The sequence below is a fragment of the Bubalus kerabau genome, chromosome 15 (assembly GCF_029407905.1).
Source record: "Bubalus kerabau isolate K-KA32 ecotype Philippines breed swamp buffalo chromosome 15, PCC_UOA_SB_1v2, whole genome shotgun sequence".
Taxonomy (NCBI): domain Eukaryota; kingdom Metazoa; phylum Chordata; class Mammalia; order Artiodactyla; family Bovidae; genus Bubalus; species Bubalus kerabau.
Window position 1 is genome coordinate 66,428,104 of NC_073638.1, and position 17,647 is coordinate 66,445,750.

Genomic DNA, 17,647 nt, shown 5'->3' on the forward strand with positions numbered 1-17,647 from the left:
AGTCTCACACTAGGATAATGTCCTTCACTGGGAAGAGAGCTGGGCTCATGTACACTGTCAACAAGCATCTCTGCACGGGCTCAAGGCTGTCTACCTCACGTCACCTTTCACCACGCCCTACCTTACACTTTGTGCTCCAACAGTACCAAACCGCTCAGAGGTCTCCACTTTATTTGTTGCCTCTGTGCCTTTATGTAGGCTTGCCTTGACCAGAATGTCCTACACCCCACCCCGTGTGTACCTGGGTAACGTCTACCTACCTGTTAGGGTCCAGCTTAGGTATCACTACCTTTAGAAACTTGAATGTGGCCATGATTATGAATGTGGTGTCCTCCAAACCCAAGCAGACCGAGGGTCGAATCTCTATTCATTCTCCCTAAAGCTCAGTTTTCTTATTTATAAAATGGAAGTGATAACACCAAATCTTCAGCGTTGTTAAAGAAAGCTGTGAAGGACTCAGTGTAGCTGACACATAGTATTCAGTAGCCATTTCCCTTGTTTTCTCATTTCTCCACTCTGCCTTTCTTTTAGTGTGGGCTGGGTGTCTATCTCTATCACTACTATTCTATGTGTGTGCAATCTAGAAATATACATTATTGAAGTATAATTTACATACAATAGAATGTACCTATTTAAGTGTATGTTTTGACGAGTTTCCATTTATGTGAACACCTGTGTATACCTGTATCTATGGAACATTTCTATCACTCCTAAAGCCTTCTTTGTGCCCTTACTGGTTAATCCTCATGCCTCGATTTCTGGGCCCAGGCAACCATGATCTCTTTTTACTGCTAGAGATCATATTATCTTTCCCAGAGCATCACATAAATGGAATCATACAGTATATAATCTTTGTGCTTTGTTCACTCAGTATAATCAGTTCACTCAGTTTTGAGATCCCCTGCATGCTTCAACAGTAACTTGTCCCTTGTAGCTCTGCTTTTAACTTTGTCTTTTAATTAATTTGCTTCCTCCACTAGACTCTGAAGCTCTCAAACATTCTTTTTCTTCTCTGGTTCCCAAAGAGGCACTCAGTAAATGTTAGGGGGAAGAAAGGAGGGAGGAAATGAGAGAGTTGTCATGGGGACTGGCAAAGAAGATCTTGGCGCAACCTTGCATCTTGTCCAGCCCTGGGCGCAGTGTTCACATTCCCAGCAGAACCACACACAGACACTTACAGCAGCCAGTCCACAGCCACCAGCAGGCTGATGTCCTCGGTCGGCAGGCCTACAGCCGTCAGAATAAGGAGCATGGTGACCAGCCCAGCGCTGGGAATACTGGCTGCACCAACGCTGGCCAGTGTGGCCGTGAGGCTGTGAGAACAAAAAAGGTCAGGTCAAAGGAAGAGAAAGTAGCCTTGCCAAAACCATCACTGGCAGGCAATTTTAAGCTCTAATTTTCCCAGCAGTCATAAAATCCCTTTTTCCTCCCAAGGAATAGAGCAATCTGGAGTACCAAGACCCAGGAAATAGGGTCTATTTGAGTTTTGCTCATCTGAAGGAAGCTTACAAATTCATGGATCAGAGTCTTGCCCCCATCATGACATGCAATTCACCAAATATATCACAGGGCTCAAATAAGGTAAGCATGGCTCTAAACGCAGGCAAGGAACTACTAAAGAAGAAAAACAAATCACCCTTAATCCTTCCACAGGAACACCACTGCATTCATTTCTGCTTACGTCTTTATGTCTCTGTGAGAAACAGAGACTTCTAGACTAAGTGGCAAGAGTCTGAGGAGGTCATTGCCAACATTAACATGAGAACTCAGAATAGCAAATATCCAGACTCAGTTGAGTGGACATCCGGGAAACAAACTGACAGAATTCCAAATGACATTGAGCTTTAGATGCCTGGACAGTTCACCATGGGCTGGGAAGTACATTATTCAGAAAGAGGGAGCCAAGACATGATAATAAAACAATGGGAGCCCTTCCTCCTGAAACATCTCATTCCTTGTTTTCCAAGGAACGCCAAGGGCATACCCAGTGCCATTTTGAAGTTGTCTCTGGAAACGAGTTTAATCTAGGGTTCAAGCACCCCACCTAGACACCAGAGGGCCCCTGTGGTCCAGCAAAGGACAGTGACTTTTTCTCCCTCTATTCTGGATGCTATTATAAAAGCTGTCATTTCTGAATGGACAGCTTATAAAAATATGGATTCCCAACTTGCTTTTCTGACTGCTGAAAAGAAAAAGGGGGCTGCTTTCTCTGTGGTTATATAAAGTTGTTTTTTTTTTCTTTTTTACAGTTTTTATAGAGTTTTTAGAGTAGGTCTTCTGGCTTCAAACAAAGAATCAGACTCCCAAGCTGGGTTGCCAATTGGTGTTTCCATGTACAAAACCCTGGTATTACAGTAAAAAGGAACCTGAATTCACCTAATCTGACACAGGAGGAAAGAAAGTTCCCAGGAGGTTTTGTGATTTGCACTGGTTTTTCCATATTGCCATCCTTCCCCCACTTAGGCTTATCACAAAACAGATACTCCCCCTAGGTGGGATTAGAATCCATCTTTGCTTCTACCCTGCCCCAGCAATACAGAGCTGATGTAAGGGTTTAAAGAGCTCCATTTTGGGGGGTGGGGGGCATCCACTTAGGTCATAGAAGATAGTAATTAGTAGTGGTTATCAGAGAAGGTTCTCAAGTTGAACGACCCAGCTTCAAATCCCAATTCTGCCACTTATTAAGCACGTGATTTTGGGCAACTTACTTAACCTCTCTGTGCCTTGATTCCCTTATCTGTAAAACAAGAGCTAACAATGGGGTCGCACTGTTGGAGTATGTGGGAGCTCAGAAATTAAGCACTTAGACGAGGCCGGCACACTGCAAATTCCCCTCCCGCTAATACATGTGAAGTCTTATTCTTCTTGGGAAATTCGGGCAGGATGAGGCCACTTTGCGATGAAAACTTCCCTAAAGTCCCGAGAGCTGGCAGGTGGGAATTCTCAGCCATTTCCCCAAGATGGAGAGAACACACAGGGAAGGGGAACTTCCCAAGTTCCAGCGGTCTCAGCTGAGGCTGTTTTGTTCGCAACCTCAGTTGCTTCTGTCCTGTGAGTCACTCTGCACATCCCTGGGTGCTGTGCCCACATTGTTACCCCTTGGTTGTGTGAGACAAACTTCTATAAAGAAATCTTCCTGGAAGTTGGTTCTCTTTCTGTTCCTCCATCTCAGTTACTCCCTGACCCGAACATAGGCGGGGTGTCTATGGAATTCTAAGCCCTGCAATAGCCCCTGGGTGGAGATCTTCCCTCTCTTTATCCCTTCCAGATTTTCACGTCCTTCCGCTCCTCTGGCTCACTCCTCTGGCTGGTTTTTGGATGTTGTACAAGATACCACACACACATTAACTGCAGCAGAACCTCACAGTAACTCTGTAAGGTACATCTGGCTGTACCACCAATTGGACGGGTGGAGAAACTTAGGGTCACTCAGCTTGAAAATGGTCTGCTGGGATTTGAGCACTCGTCTGCTCAATTCCAATGCCATGCTGCCTTTTTATGTCTCTTGATCCCTCCTCACATTGAACTCTGCTACTGCTACTGCTAAGTCACTTCAGTCATGTCCAACTCTGTGCAACCCCATAGACGGCAGCCTACCAGGCTCCCCCACCCCTGGGATTCTCCAAGCAAGAACACTGGAGTGGGTTTCCATTTCCTTCTCCAATGCATGAAAGTGAAAAGTGAAAGTGAAGTCGCTCAGTCGTGTCCGACTCTTAGCGACTCCATGGACTACAGCCTACCAGACTCCTCCACCCATGGGATTTTCCAGGCAAGAGTACTGGAGTGGGGTGCCATGCCATTGCCTTCTCCGCACATTGAACTCTAAGACTTAACAAATTTGCTGAGAATTCCTGGCCACTGTTTTGCTACATGCAGGGAAATGAGAAGACGAGAAATGTCCTTGGAAGCACAGCAATGAAGCTAGACTTGGCTATTTTTCTCTGACTAAATTGGAACTACATATACTACATATACTATGCAGCAGCCAGGAAACTACCTAACTACATATACTACATACACATATACTACATATGGAGTATATGAACTACACATACTCCTTGTGGTGGGGGGGGGGGGGTGTCTCCCAGAGACAGCCCTTGTGATGTCTACAAACAGCGGATTTGATTGAACTTGCCAGGGGCACCACTATTAAATATATTCGGCCAACTTTATCCTTTGTCCTGTGAAAATTCTCAGTACTATCATTATTAAAATAAAGGGTAGATTTAAATAATTCAAGCACAATCTCAGTCACCTGGTCCGATCTGCAAGTTCTCATCTAACGATGTGGGCTTGATGGGAAGCATGGTTGCTTCATCAATGGGAGACTTCAGAGACATTAAAAAGCCCCATTTGTCTTTGAATTTTAAAGTAAGGGAGGTTGGTTTGTCTTTGAATTTAAAAGGAAGGGAGGTTGGCAGTCCTATACACAGTCTGTTAGGACATGACTTAGAAGGCTTGATAATTTGACGTAAAGCATGTTTTCCACTGAGTAACATCATGTTACTCACTATATCACTGTCACATTTTTCTGTCATATGCTAGGAGTACTGTATTTGATTAATAAGCATCAATAATAGTAATAATACTAGTAGCTAAGATTTATTGACAGGTGACTACATATCCGGCACGGTGCTCTCAACCACCCTAGAATATGTGATTATTGTCCCATTATTTGAAATTGAGGCTCCTTTAGAGTACTGCTATAGATTGAGGTGCATCCTCCCCAAATTCATTTGTTGAAGTCCTAATCTCCAATGTTATGGTACTTGGAGATGGAGCCTCAGTCATGAAGGTAGAGTTCTCATGGTGGGATTAGTGCCCTTGTAAGAGGAGACATGAGAGAACTTGCTGTCTCTCTCCAGGTACCAAGGTAAGGCCATGTGAGTGAACATCTAGAAGGCTGTTACTTGCAAATCTGGAAGAGGACATTCTTCAGGGGCTGAACCCACTGGCACCTTAATCTTGGACTTCCCATCCTCCAGAACTGTAAGAAATAAACATCTTCTGTTTGAGCCAAATAGTCTGTGGTATTTTGTTACACAGCCTGAGCTGACTGAGACAAGTACGTACCTCCTAGGATGGTTGTTAGGATTAGATAAATTAATACATACAAGTAGGAGTGATCTTTAAGTCTGCAGAGAAGTGATATATCTTTAATGACATATTGGAAAAGTATTCTTTCTGAATTTTTAAAAATGATAATTACATAGATAAAATGACTTTAGCAAAAACAAAAAAAATTATTATTTATTTGTAATAAAATGTTATGTGCTACATTGAGGAATCTCTTCCTCCAAGTACTTTATCAGTTATGCTGTCATTCCCTGGAATGCTGAACGGAGCATATTTTAAGAAAAACTGGCTCCAGAGTCAGTTGATACTGGTCCCAGTAACAGCCCTTCTGGCTCATTACTGACAGTATTACAGCTTCGGACAAACTACCGAGCTCCTGAAGCCTGTGCTTCTTCATCTATTAAATAAACATACAAGTAACTGCCTTGGAACATCACGCGATGGTTAAAAATCAATTAATATCAAATTTCTGAAGCAATTTCACATAGGCAATACAAACAGAAGACATCAGTGTGAACCTGCTTAATTCCTCTTCCAATCTTCCCTTTGAGCTTGCCAATAATTCCTCTTCTCTTTTATGTCTTTCACCATCCTTCTCCCCGGATAACTGAAACTGAAGTGGCCTCTGTGAAATGGAATTAGTGTGGAAGGGACAAAAGGGTAAAGGGTTGTTTCAGTGCTTCATCCCATGCACTTCACTCACCTTACGGTCACAATCTGGCCTCCGTCTAGGACGACGCCATTCATTTGGGCTATAAAGATGGCAGCCACCGCTTCATAAAGGGCCGTACCATCCATGTTAATGGTTGCTCCGACTGGCAGGACAAATCTAGTCACACGCTTATCAATCCCCAGATTTTCTTCCAAGCAGCGGAAGGTGACGGGCAAAGTTCCAGCACTAAGGGACAACAAGAGAGACGAGAGTTATGTCCACTTTAGCGAAGCAGGACAAAGCACGATCTGAAATGCCACCACAAAGCTTTTGTTCTTTGTTCCAATCAAACAATGTGACTCAAAAAAAGCAACATCTAGAACTAAATTAAAACCCATCAATTTGCCATAGAGGCCATTACACTGTATTGAATAGAGTTCTGTACTCCAGTAAAAAATGTTTTAAATCCAAATAAATTTTAATTCTAGCAATAAAGCAAAACAAAAAACAAAACAGAAACAAACAAAAAAACCCTTGATTTGGAGGCTCAAATTCAATCTTATTAAGATGCTAATTAGGCAGCAAAATATTTTTGTTGGTTCTAGTTTTTGAGATCTACTCAGGGCTTCAGTTCTCCTTTCCCTTTGGTCCCTGTTTCCATCTTGGATTAAATATTCAAAACCTGTGTGATTGCCCACATTAATGGGGCTGCAAAACAAGGGTAAGGAAAAGGATCAGCTACTAATAGTAAGACAGAATGAGGAATTTTTGAATGACCCATAATTTTATGCTAGAAACACTGTTTCCAACAAGATTAACTACATGGGTTGTACCCAGCCCTTGGGAATTGCCCTGAGCTGGCTTGCTAATTTTGAGAAACCTGGAGAAATATGGTAAGCACCATTCAGCAAGAATCTAAGTTTCTAGTAATTCCCTGGGGATCCTCACAGCCATTCCAACTCCCTGATAAATGGTCATTGCCAACTCTAGAGTCTCTCCTATGACATAGGGCAGAAAAGCTCTGTAGCTAATCAAAGACCAATGTGGAGTGACTTCACTCCCACTCCTCCCAGGCGTGGGATGCAAATTCACGACCATAGGAATCAATCTCAAAGGCCAGAACTCCTGACATGTTCAGTGTCTTCTAAAAGAGAAGACCTACAAGAGTAAGAGTTGCTGAAAGCCAGACTATTTATTTCCATGTGGATAGAGGTGATGGGAGGGCAAGTGGATTTTCTTCAAAGTTTAATGGATATGGAAAGCAATGCAGAACATTCCAACTGCCATGGGAATACCATGTGAGCCATTCTCTTTTTTCTTATTCAAACTTTAGCAAACTGACTTGAGAGAAAGCCCTAGTGAGGACGGCACATTTGTGTCTCTTGTCTTTATAGCCTTAGTCATAGTTCCCTCCTACTTGTCAGAAGTAGGGCTGGACAAAAACCCTTGCAAAGGTCTCGGTTTCTCAGAGTGGAAGAGGACCATCAGCTTCAGGCATGATAAATAAAACGCAGATTTCAAGACCAACTCAGAACCAAGGACCCTGAAGCTCCAAACTTAGGGTCTCCTAAATCTGCACCTTAACATCCCACAGACCCACAAGCCCTATTAAGAACCTTAGAGAAGGCAGAGTCATCTTACTGAACCATTCTTTGTGATTTCAGGTCAGGGGTCTGTCTCATGCCTCCTCTTTGGCTTTAGGTAGGGAAAAGTTATGGATGTTTGGAGACCTCTCATTAAAAAACCCTAGGAACCCCAGGGAAAAGGTTGGGGTCTGGCCTCATTTACATGCGGGGGTGTTGTTGTACCTGGCTTGCTGCCCCAGCTATTTCAAAAGAAGTTAGTGTCCTTTGGCTTCCCTGGTGGCTCAGATGGCAAAGAATCTGCCTGCAATGCAGGAGACCCATGTTGGATCCCTAGGTGGGGAAGATCCCCTGGAAAGGGAATGGCAACCCACTCCAGTATTCTTGCCTAGAGAATTTCATGGACAGAGAAGTCTGGTGGGTACAGTCCATGGGGTCACAAAGAGTCGAATACAAGGGAGCAACTAATATTTTCACTTCCACTTTCACTTCAGTTCAGTCACTCACTCGTGTTTGACTCTGTGACCCCATGCATTGCAGCACGCCAGGCCTCCCTGTCCATCACCAACTCCCAGGGTTCACTCAGACTCATGTCCATCAAGTCCGTGATGCCATCCAGCCAAATCATCCTCTGTCATTCCCTTCTCCTCCTGCCCCCAATCCCTCCCAGCATCAGAGTCTTTTCCAACTTTCACTTAATGTCCTTTATTCCTCTCCCACACCGCCAGCCCCTTTCTAAGACCCTTTGACGTCACCAGGACACCACGATTGGTCTGAAATGGCAGCACAGCTGCGGTGGGCAGCTAGATTCTCACTGGTATGAATCTAAGGACACTGCTGGGACGACTGGAATATATCCACTATTATTACTGCATTCATTTCCCCACACTGTCATCAAGGGGTCTTTAGACAATTCAACAGACTGAGAAACACAATTGGTGAGGCATGAAAATATTCTTAGTGCCACTAGGGAATATGCTTTGTGTCTTAAAAATTCATATGAACCCCATCAGTCCAAATTAGGATTTGAGAATTTTAAGTCTTCCGTGTATTGACAGGCTGACATTCTGACATTGTTTGTTTTTTTTTTTTTTTTTGGCTCCTGCCTCCATGGTCATATGACATTCTTCAAATGTTGCTGATTATAACTGTCTGGTACTTGAGATTTTTCTTTTTTTTTATCCAGATTAGTTTTAACAGCAGGCACTGAAGTCAGAGGGATGCAGCGAGATGTGTCCCAGGCCACTCTCACCCCAATCCGGCTGCGCTGACACCAGCCCCTGTGCCTATTGAGAAAATGGGGCTAACCCTCCCCTCTATGTCCCATTCAGGCCAAGGTCCAAGGAGGTAGAAAGTGTATTCAACTGGCTGTCCCTGGGGCTTTTCCCTTGTGGTCATAATGGGAAAGAAACCTTGAGTTAATTCTCAGTACATGACTCCTGCCACAGTGACTTTAAAAAGAAAATAAAAGAAATTCTGCTGCTGCTGCTAAGTCGCTTCAGTTGTGTCCAACTCTGTGCGACCCCATAGACGGCAGCCCACCAGGCTCCTCCGTCCCTGAGATCCTCCAGGCAAGAACCCTGGAGTGGGTTGCCATTTCCTTCTCCAATGCGTGAAAGTGAAAAGTGAAAGTGAAGTCGCTCAGTCGTGTCCGACTCTTAGCGACCCCATGGACTGCAGCCTACCAGGCTCCTCTGTCCATGGGATTTTCTACTTCCAGGCAAAAGCCACATTTTAACCAAAGATTAAAACCATATTCTTTTTTCAAACGAAATACAAGGTAAAAGGGGAGAAATGAGTCTAATGTTTGTGGTCTTGATCAGATAACCCAAGAATTTGTCTTTGATTTAGATATAATTTGGGGTTTTCCCTATGATTTTAAGATTTACCTTTGTTGTATAAAGAGACTAGGATAATTGTCCAGTCATTCAAAAGAAAAGATAATATTTTGAGATAGTAGATATCAAAACCATAATGGCACTGGAAGAAAATATTAAGTAATATTTTACAATCTTTAGTGGAAAAGATATTCCTAAGCAAAGTCAAAATTTTAAATACTAAAGGAAAATATTGATGACTTTGTGCTCAGGCACTTCAGTCATGTCCAACTCTTTGCAACACTATGGACTGTAGCCCGCCAGGCTCCTCTGTCAGTGGAATTTTCCAGGCAAGAATACTAGAGTGAGTTGCCATGCCCTTCTCCAGGGGATCTTCCTGACCCAGGGATCAAGCCTGTGTTTCCTGTAGTGCAGGGAGAATCTTTTTATCACTGAGCCACCGGGGAAGCTCCACAAATTAAAATCTGCTAGTGATACAAAGCACGGTAAAATTTTAAGACAAATATCAAGTGAAGAGGGGCATTATTTGCAACGTATGATACATAAGTTGATATTTTTATACATGAAGAGAGCCGAAAATCAATCAGGAAAGGATAAATACCCCAACAAGAAATTGAGCTCACAAACAATTCACAGGGCAGGGGAGGGGAGGGAAGGATGGTCAAAAAGAACACAAAAAGATGTTTTCCCTCCCCAGTAATCAGAGTAATGCAAACTCAGTGAGATCACTTTTCACCAATAGGTTTGGAAAGTGTTAAAATGACTGCTTGTATGTCCCCAGTTAGTAGGGACATAAACTAACGTACTTTTCCAAATAGTAATCTGGTGATATGCTTCAAAACCATCAATGTGCTTACCACCAGATTCAGAAACTCAAAATTTATCCTGAGATTATCAGACATCCTTGCAGAGATGTATTTACAAGGATGCATGTCACAGCCCTATTCAATATACAAGGCTTAAATATACATTTGGGATGTGGTTGTATTATAGTACATACAGTGTATTATGAAGTTTAAAAATAGTAGTAATATAAATGTAGTTATAGTAAGAGCTATATCATAACTCTTATGTTGACCAGTGAAAATTTTGTTGTTTTTGGTTTAGTCACTAAGTTGTGATCCTACCCTTTTGCAATCCCATGAACTGTAGCCCGCTGGGCTTCTGTCCATGGGATTTCCCAGGCAAGAATACTGGAGTGGGTTGCTATTTCCTTCCGCAAGGGATCTTCTCGACCTGCTTTAGCAACGTACAATATCTGCACATAATAAGAAATGGAAATGTACATAACTGTAAAGATTAACTAAAATGTTACTACTTAGGTATCAGTGGTGATGCCTGTTTTTTCTCCAAACTTTTATTCACTGTCTGAACTTGTCATAATGAGAAAACATCATGCTCATAACCAGAAAACAAAAATAAAACTAAACCTGATTGTTTTTATTTTTGAAAAAAGTTAACTTTTTCACTAAAAAGACAGGATCTTTATGGATAGAACTCTTTAGCCATAAGAAATTTATAGGACCAAGAAGGAAAAAGGAAATTTTGGAGCGCTTGCCTTCATCTTGGGAAACCAAATGCAGAATCTAGATCTCCCAGATTGTACACATTTTCACCTTTTCTGAAACCTTACATTCTACTAGTCCAAACTTCTCATTGATTTGCACGATGGAAATATAATTTGGCTTCCTAGGTATCACCACTATGGGCCTATTATGTAACTTAAGAAAAACCTGATGGCCTGCTCAGTAGTTCAGAAGCAGCAGGTTCCCTGTGTCACGGAGTAGCTGCCTCCCTGGCAGAGCATGGTCCTGGGCTCTGTAACAAGGACCTGCCAACCTGTGACTCCAGAGAAAACACTGAGCTGCGGGTTGCAGAGTTTGTTTGTCTCCCTGCCACCTACTTTATGGCCTCAGTCTTTGTTTCGCGAACCAAGGATACATGTGCAGAAATAAAAGCAAATATTGCAGGCTGAGAAAATAAAACTCTCTTAGTCTTGGAAATTCTACATTGCTTGGTGTTTCTTATGTACTTGTTTTTGTTGATTTGTTGGTTTGTTTTTGCTAAATTCAGTCCAAAGTGGTATCCAAGAAAGAAGAGTTTTTGCTTTTTTTGTCTGCATATCTCTGGAGCCCTCGCTGCCTTCTGAGGCACTGGAACTAGGTAACAAAGAAGGAACCAACTCTTAGTCAATGTCAAGTCAAATCAATACCAACTGGACTTCCCTCAAAATCAATGGGACTGAATAGTCCATTACAGGTTCAAAGACTTGCTATATGTGGCAAATTATGCCTAAAGATGAACAGTATGCATTCACCTGGGAAATGTTATATGAGATCATAGTTCCAGGACAGCAGCATACCAGCAAAAAGTTCAGCAGAAAAATCAAAAGTTCCTAAAAGGATCCAAGAATCTACAGTGTTCTACGTTTTCAAAAATATTTTAATAATATGTGAAAAGTGTTCTCATTGAATATTGTGATGGGAAGATTTTGAAAAAGGAGTGGCAAATTAAAGGAGCAAGCAGAGAGAAACGGTGATTTCTTGTGTTCTCTACCTGGAAGCGGTACCCAGGGCAGTGATCCAAGCTTGGAAAATGCCAGCAAAAAAGGAGAAAGGGTTTTTCCTGGTCACTAGAAAGTAAATCAAGGGGAGAAAGATCCCCCCATGGATGATGAGGCCGACAATCACCGTGATCATGTACATCCCCAGTTGCCTAGCAACCACTTCTAAGTCCTTGATTGCAATGATCTTCCCACAGATTAGGCAGGCAATACCCAGGGGAGAATACCTGAAAAATAGAAAAGAAAAAGCATGAAAGAGCTGGTGATGGGATTTAGAATTTAAAACCTGGGCCCTCCTAGGTACCATACCCTGAGGAAAACCCTCCACATTTCTGTACAAAGAGTGTTTACAGAAGAGGACCAGGAGATTCAATACATACTATATTTTGCTTCTGACTAGCCACATTATCTGAAATCTTTCCTATGGACCCAGTGGCTCCTGCTCTGATGAAAAATCCCAAGATAAACTTTGTTGCTCAGGTAATTTTTTAGGGCTAGAGGAGACAAGTTTTACCACCTCTTAAGTAAGCACCACGCTTAAAGTTAAGAGACACCCAGGTTACATCTTTAATAATCTTGTTTGACTTCTCTATTCCATATCTCCTTTCTTGAAAACTGAGAATAAATCTAGAGCTCCCAAGAAAACTCATCCGAGTTTCATCAATTTATGAACACTGGTGTTTGTAAATTGTGCTTTGTTTTTGGCTTGGAAGGAATCTAGAGAAAGAGAGAGAGCTGCCCAAACAAGAAAATCATATGAGCCAAAGAACATGTTTAGAGAAATGTGATTTTATCACTTCCAAGTTTGAAAGTGTTTCTTTCCATACTTACTCCAACAAGAATGCTGGCTGCCACTCATCGTATTTCAAGCATTATGGGGAGAGATCCACACATTTAGTTCTTACCACAACCCTAAAACCAAGATCTCATTATGGCTGTTTGGCAAATGAGGAAATTGAGGTTTGGAAAACTTACATAACTGGCCCAAGATCATGAAACCAGGAAAGAGGAGGAGGAGAATAATCTCAGATCTGTGAAACTCTACCACTGGGGGTTTTCACCTCTACCCACCAAACCACTTCCTTGAAGGAGCAGTTGTAGCTTTTTGTACAGAAGCAAACAATTTGCCACCTATCAATCTATCCTAAGATAAACTTATTTTCTATGTCTATATTATTATTATTTTATAGTATGCTTGGAAACAATCTACTATCGTCCTCATTCTTCATTCAGCCAATCATGTTTTTTCTCTCATCTTGGGTATACTTTTCACATGTTTGGCAACACTCCTTTTTCACTGCTTAACCTGCTGGTGGTGGAGCACGAAATCGTTCAGCCTATGACACTTTTGACTGAAATGAACATGTCTGTGGGAACACTGCTACCTTATTAAGAATTATGAATATATTTGAAAGAAAGACTGTGGGGCAAATGAAGTCAGGCTCCCAGCTGGGGGAGGGGAGTCAGAAAAAAGAGAAGGACAGCGAGCAGATTTGGTGGTTTTTTTTCTATCAGTTGTGTTTGGAGCAAGCAGGCACTTCCTGGAGTAAAGCAAAGCCATGAGGAGTAGATGAGAGTCATATGCACAATTACACGAGATGTGGAGCTTGTTCAGCCATTTACCAGCTCTATGACCTTCGTTGATGACTTATTTCCATTTTACAGATGTGCAAGTCAAGGCTTAGAGAGGCTAACTACAACCTCATGGGATTGCCGTGAGAATTAGGTTTGTTTTTTTTTTTAATGTGGATTTTTTAAGTCTTTACTGAATGTGTCACGATACTGCTTCTGTTTTATGCCTTGGCTTTTTGGCCACAAGGCATGTGGGATCTCAGCTCCCCAAGGAAGGAAGGAAGGAAGGTGAAGTCTCTCAGTCGTGTCTGACTCTTTGCGACCCCATGGACTGTAGTTTACCAGGCTCTTCCGTCCATGGGATTTTCCAGGCAAGAATACTGGAGTGGGTAGCCTTTCCCTTCTCCAGGAGATCTTCCTGACCCAGGGATTGAACCTGGGTCTCCCGCGTTGTAGGCAGACGTTTTACCATCTGAGCCACCAGGGAAGGGAATCAAACCGGCACCTCTGGCATTGGAAGGCCAAATCCTAATTACTGGTCCACCAGGGAAGTCCGTGATTACATTTTTGAACTTGCATATGTGTATACACTATCAGAAGTCCTGCCCCCCACCAATCCCTGTCAGCACCATTAGTTCTCCGATTGCTGACACAGGTGTGCATGCTTAGCCGCTCAATCATGTCTAACTCTTTTCGACCCTGTGAAGTGTAGCCTGCCAGGCTTCTCTGTCCATGGGATTTTTCAGGTGAGAATACTGGAGTGGGTTCCTATTTCCTCCTTCAGGGGATCTTCCCAGCCCAGCGACTGAACCCACAGCTCCTGTGTCTCCTGCATTGCAAGCAGATTCTTTACCCATTGAGCCATGGGGAACCCCCCTGACGCAGGGGTCCCTTGCATGTTCTGCTTCCACACATCTACTCCATGTCCCCTAGTCACCATGCTGAATGAGTCAAGTCCAAGTTAAAAGAGACTTTCTAAGGCTTCCTTGGTGGCTCAGCTCATAAAGAATCAGCCTGCAATGTGGAAGAACTGGGTTCGATCCCTGGGTTGGGAAGATCCCCTGGAGAAGGAGTCAGCTACCCACTCCAGTGGCTACTGCCACCCAACTACAGGTGATTTTATGAGCAAGTGCTCAAGATCACCACTTAAAGTGATGAAGCAAACAACCAAAGCCATAAACCAAAGTGCATGAAGAGGCTGAGAACTCTTGTGAGGTTTCTAAAGTCAAGTGATACCCAGCAGTTTCTAAATCAGAAGGATATGACTACAGAGTTGGGAGAGGGAATGGCTCCCATGCTGCCCTGAAACTGGCTGTATCCTCAGCTCTAGGCAGCATTTTCAAAGCCATTGATTCATCCAGGACTGGCCTGTGGCATCTTTTTCTTACTGTTGCATCACTCTTTCCTTCTTCCGCCCACTTCGCACCTCAGTTCTTGTTATCTTAAGGTTCTCACCAAGGTCTGCTCTCTACTCCACAAACAGGCTCATCCACAGCACTAATGTACCCCGATCTCAGTCTGTGTAACCGCAGACTCCTGCCTCCACATCACCTGGCCTGCCTGAAACAACATGGATTCCCTGGACCCATCACATAGCGACTGAGTTAGAATTTCCCAGAGCTAGCCACTTTCACTTTTCACTTTCATGCATTGGAGAAGGAAATGGCAACCCACTCCAGTGGTCTTGCCTGGAGAATCCCAGGGACGGGGGAGCCTGGTGGGCTGCCGTCTATGGGGTCGCACAGAGTCGGACACGACTGAAACGACTTAGCAGCAGCAGCAGCAGCAGCAGCAGCAGCAGCAGCAGCAGCCTTGGGTCATTTATACCTCAAACAAGTTCCCCAGGTCATTCTGATGTATCTAGAAATCACTGTTTTCAGCAATAAAACCTGATCTGCAATGGCTGAAATACAGATGTTCCTTGGTTAGTCTTTGGAAACCATTTCCTTTATTTAGCTGCAACTTATTCTAGGCTTCCAGTTTTAACCCACTAAAATGATTAACTGGGGACTTTCAAAGACCGGACAGATGGTGGGCCAGATGCTTGGAGTGGATAGAGGTAAGTGGAGGGACTTTCTCAGTCCTGCCCTGAAGTCACTGTGGTTCTGTCCCACATGTTGCCAATAACAACATTGGTCTACCAGTTTGGGGTGGATTTCAAGAGAACTCAAGAGGTGGAAGAGCTTGTCAATAAAGATAAACATTGCAAAAATTACCCAAGGTGCTGTCTGAATTCAGGGTAAGGAAGAAACACAAATCTCCATTTTCCCAGTTTACTTCGGGAGAGGTTCTGGCTATCCAAAAAGTCACTTTTGCTGAGAGTTACCACATGGGGGTTAGAACTTTTTATCAAGACAGAGTGAAAGTCAGTTCATGGAGCCTCCAGGCTCCATTATATCACATTGTTGTTGGCAGAGAAGACATGCTTAAAAGTTTTTTGGAAGTGAAAGAATGAATGGATGGATGAGTGGGTGGGTGGATCGGGGGTGGATGGATGGTGGTGTTAGTGGGTTAACTGAGAAGGAAAGTTGAAACAGTGAGGAGAGATTTTACTTCTTACTGTATGTTTCTACAGTGGTGAGATTATGAAAAGTTTTACTTTCTATATGTTTTACAGATTTTGAAAAAAAGTGTTTTAAAGCATTCTGCAAAAAATGAGGATATGAAAATCACACCGAAATTAAGAGTTTTTCTTTCTTTCTTTTAGGTGATTCAGAGGGCTTTGCAGGCTTTTTAAGGAATTCATGAGCACAGAGAAACAAAGGTTATGGATTGAATTGATAATAATGGTAATAACAATATTGTGCCTGCAAGCGTGCTAAGTCACTTTAGTCATGTCCAACTGTTTGTGACCCCATGGACTGTAGCCCACCAGGCTCCTCTGTCCCTGGGATTCTCCAGGCAAGATTACTGGAGTGGGTTGCCATGCCCTCCTCCAGAGGGTCTTTCTGATCCAGGAATTGGACTCACATCTCCTGTGCCTCGTGCAGATAGATTCTTACTGCTGGGCCACCAGTTAAGAGAAAGTCACTCAGTCATGCCCAACTCTTTGTGACCCTATAAGGCAATGGCGCCCCACTCCAGTACTCTTGCCTGGAAAATCCCATGGACGGAGGAGCCTGGAAGGCTGCAGTACATGGGGTCGCTGAGGGTCGGACACAACTGAGCGACTTCACTTTCACTTTTCACTTTCACGCATTGGAGAAGGAAATGGCAACCCACTCCAGTGTTCTTGCCTGGAGAATCCCAGGGACGGAGGAGCCTGGTGGGCTGCCATCTATGGGGTCGCACAGAGTCAGACATGACTGAAGCAACTTAGCAGCAGCAGCAGCAACAGCAGCAGACTATACAGTGAACTATACAGTGAATTGAACTGAAACTATACAGTCCATGGAATTCTCCAGGCCAGAACACTAGAATGGGTAGCCTTTCTCTTCTACAGGGCATCTTCCCAACTCAGGGATCGAACCCAGGTCTCCCGCCTTGCAGGCAGATTCTGTACCAGCTGAGCCACAAGAGAAGCCCCCTGAGCCCCCAGGGAAGCCCTAATGACAATACTAGTTCATATAAAATGCTCATATGAACTGCTCCACAACTATTTGTCACAATTTCACTCAATTCTCACAGCAACCCTATGATGTGGATTCTATGATCAATCTATCTCACAGGTCAAGATGAGGAGTGTAGAGTGTATCTAACTTACCTAACGTCACTCAGCTCACAAGAGGAGGATCCCAGGTTCAGATAGAAGTTGAGTTTAATAACACTTTTCTATAATTCCCATTACTAAGGCTGTGCAACACTGGGCAAGCTAACCAATGTGCATGGTTTTCTCATTGGGAAAATGAGGTTCACCAAAGTACCTATTTTTGGTAGGTCTTCAGTTCAGTTCAGTCACTCAGTTGGGTCCGACTCTTTGTAACCCCATGAATCACAGCACACCAGGCCTCCCTGTCCATCACCAACTCCGAGAGCCTACTCAAACTCATGTTCATCGTGTCCATGATGCCATCCAATCATCTCATCCTCTGTTGTCACCTTCTCCTCCTGCCTTCAATCTTTCCCAGCATCAGGGTCTTTTCCAGTGAGTCAGTTCTTCGCATCAGGTGGCCTAAGTATTGGAGTTTCAGCTTCAGCATCAGTCCTTCCAATGAATATTCAGGTTGGATCTCCTTGCAGTCCAAGGGACTCTCAAGAGTCTTCTCCAACACCAGAATTCAAAAGCATTAATTCTTTGGTGCTCAGCTTTCTTTATAGTCCAACTGTCACATCCATACATGACCACTGGAAAAACCATAGCTTTGACTAGACAGACCTTTGTTGGTAAAGTAACGTCTCTGCTTTTTAATATGCTGTCTAGGAT

The 17,647-nt window shown here is 43.3% G+C and overlaps 1 protein-coding gene across 1 annotated transcript in view; it reads right to left on the reverse strand.

Moving 5' to 3' along the window:
• SLC1A2 (solute carrier family 1 member 2) overlaps positions 1 to 17,647 on the reverse strand; it is a 98,746-nt gene that overhangs the window by 12,744 nt on the left and 68,355 nt on the right. Inside the window, exons 7-9 of the mRNA XM_055547761.1 lie at positions 11,706 to 11,939; positions 5,780 to 5,974; positions 1,179 to 1,313 (exon numbers count right to left, since the gene is read on the reverse strand). Of these exons, the coding sequence (XP_055403736.1) occupies positions 1,179 to 1,313; positions 5,780 to 5,974; positions 11,706 to 11,939 (564 nt within the window). The remainder of the gene's footprint in view (positions 1 to 1,178; positions 1,314 to 5,779; positions 5,975 to 11,705; positions 11,940 to 17,647) is intronic.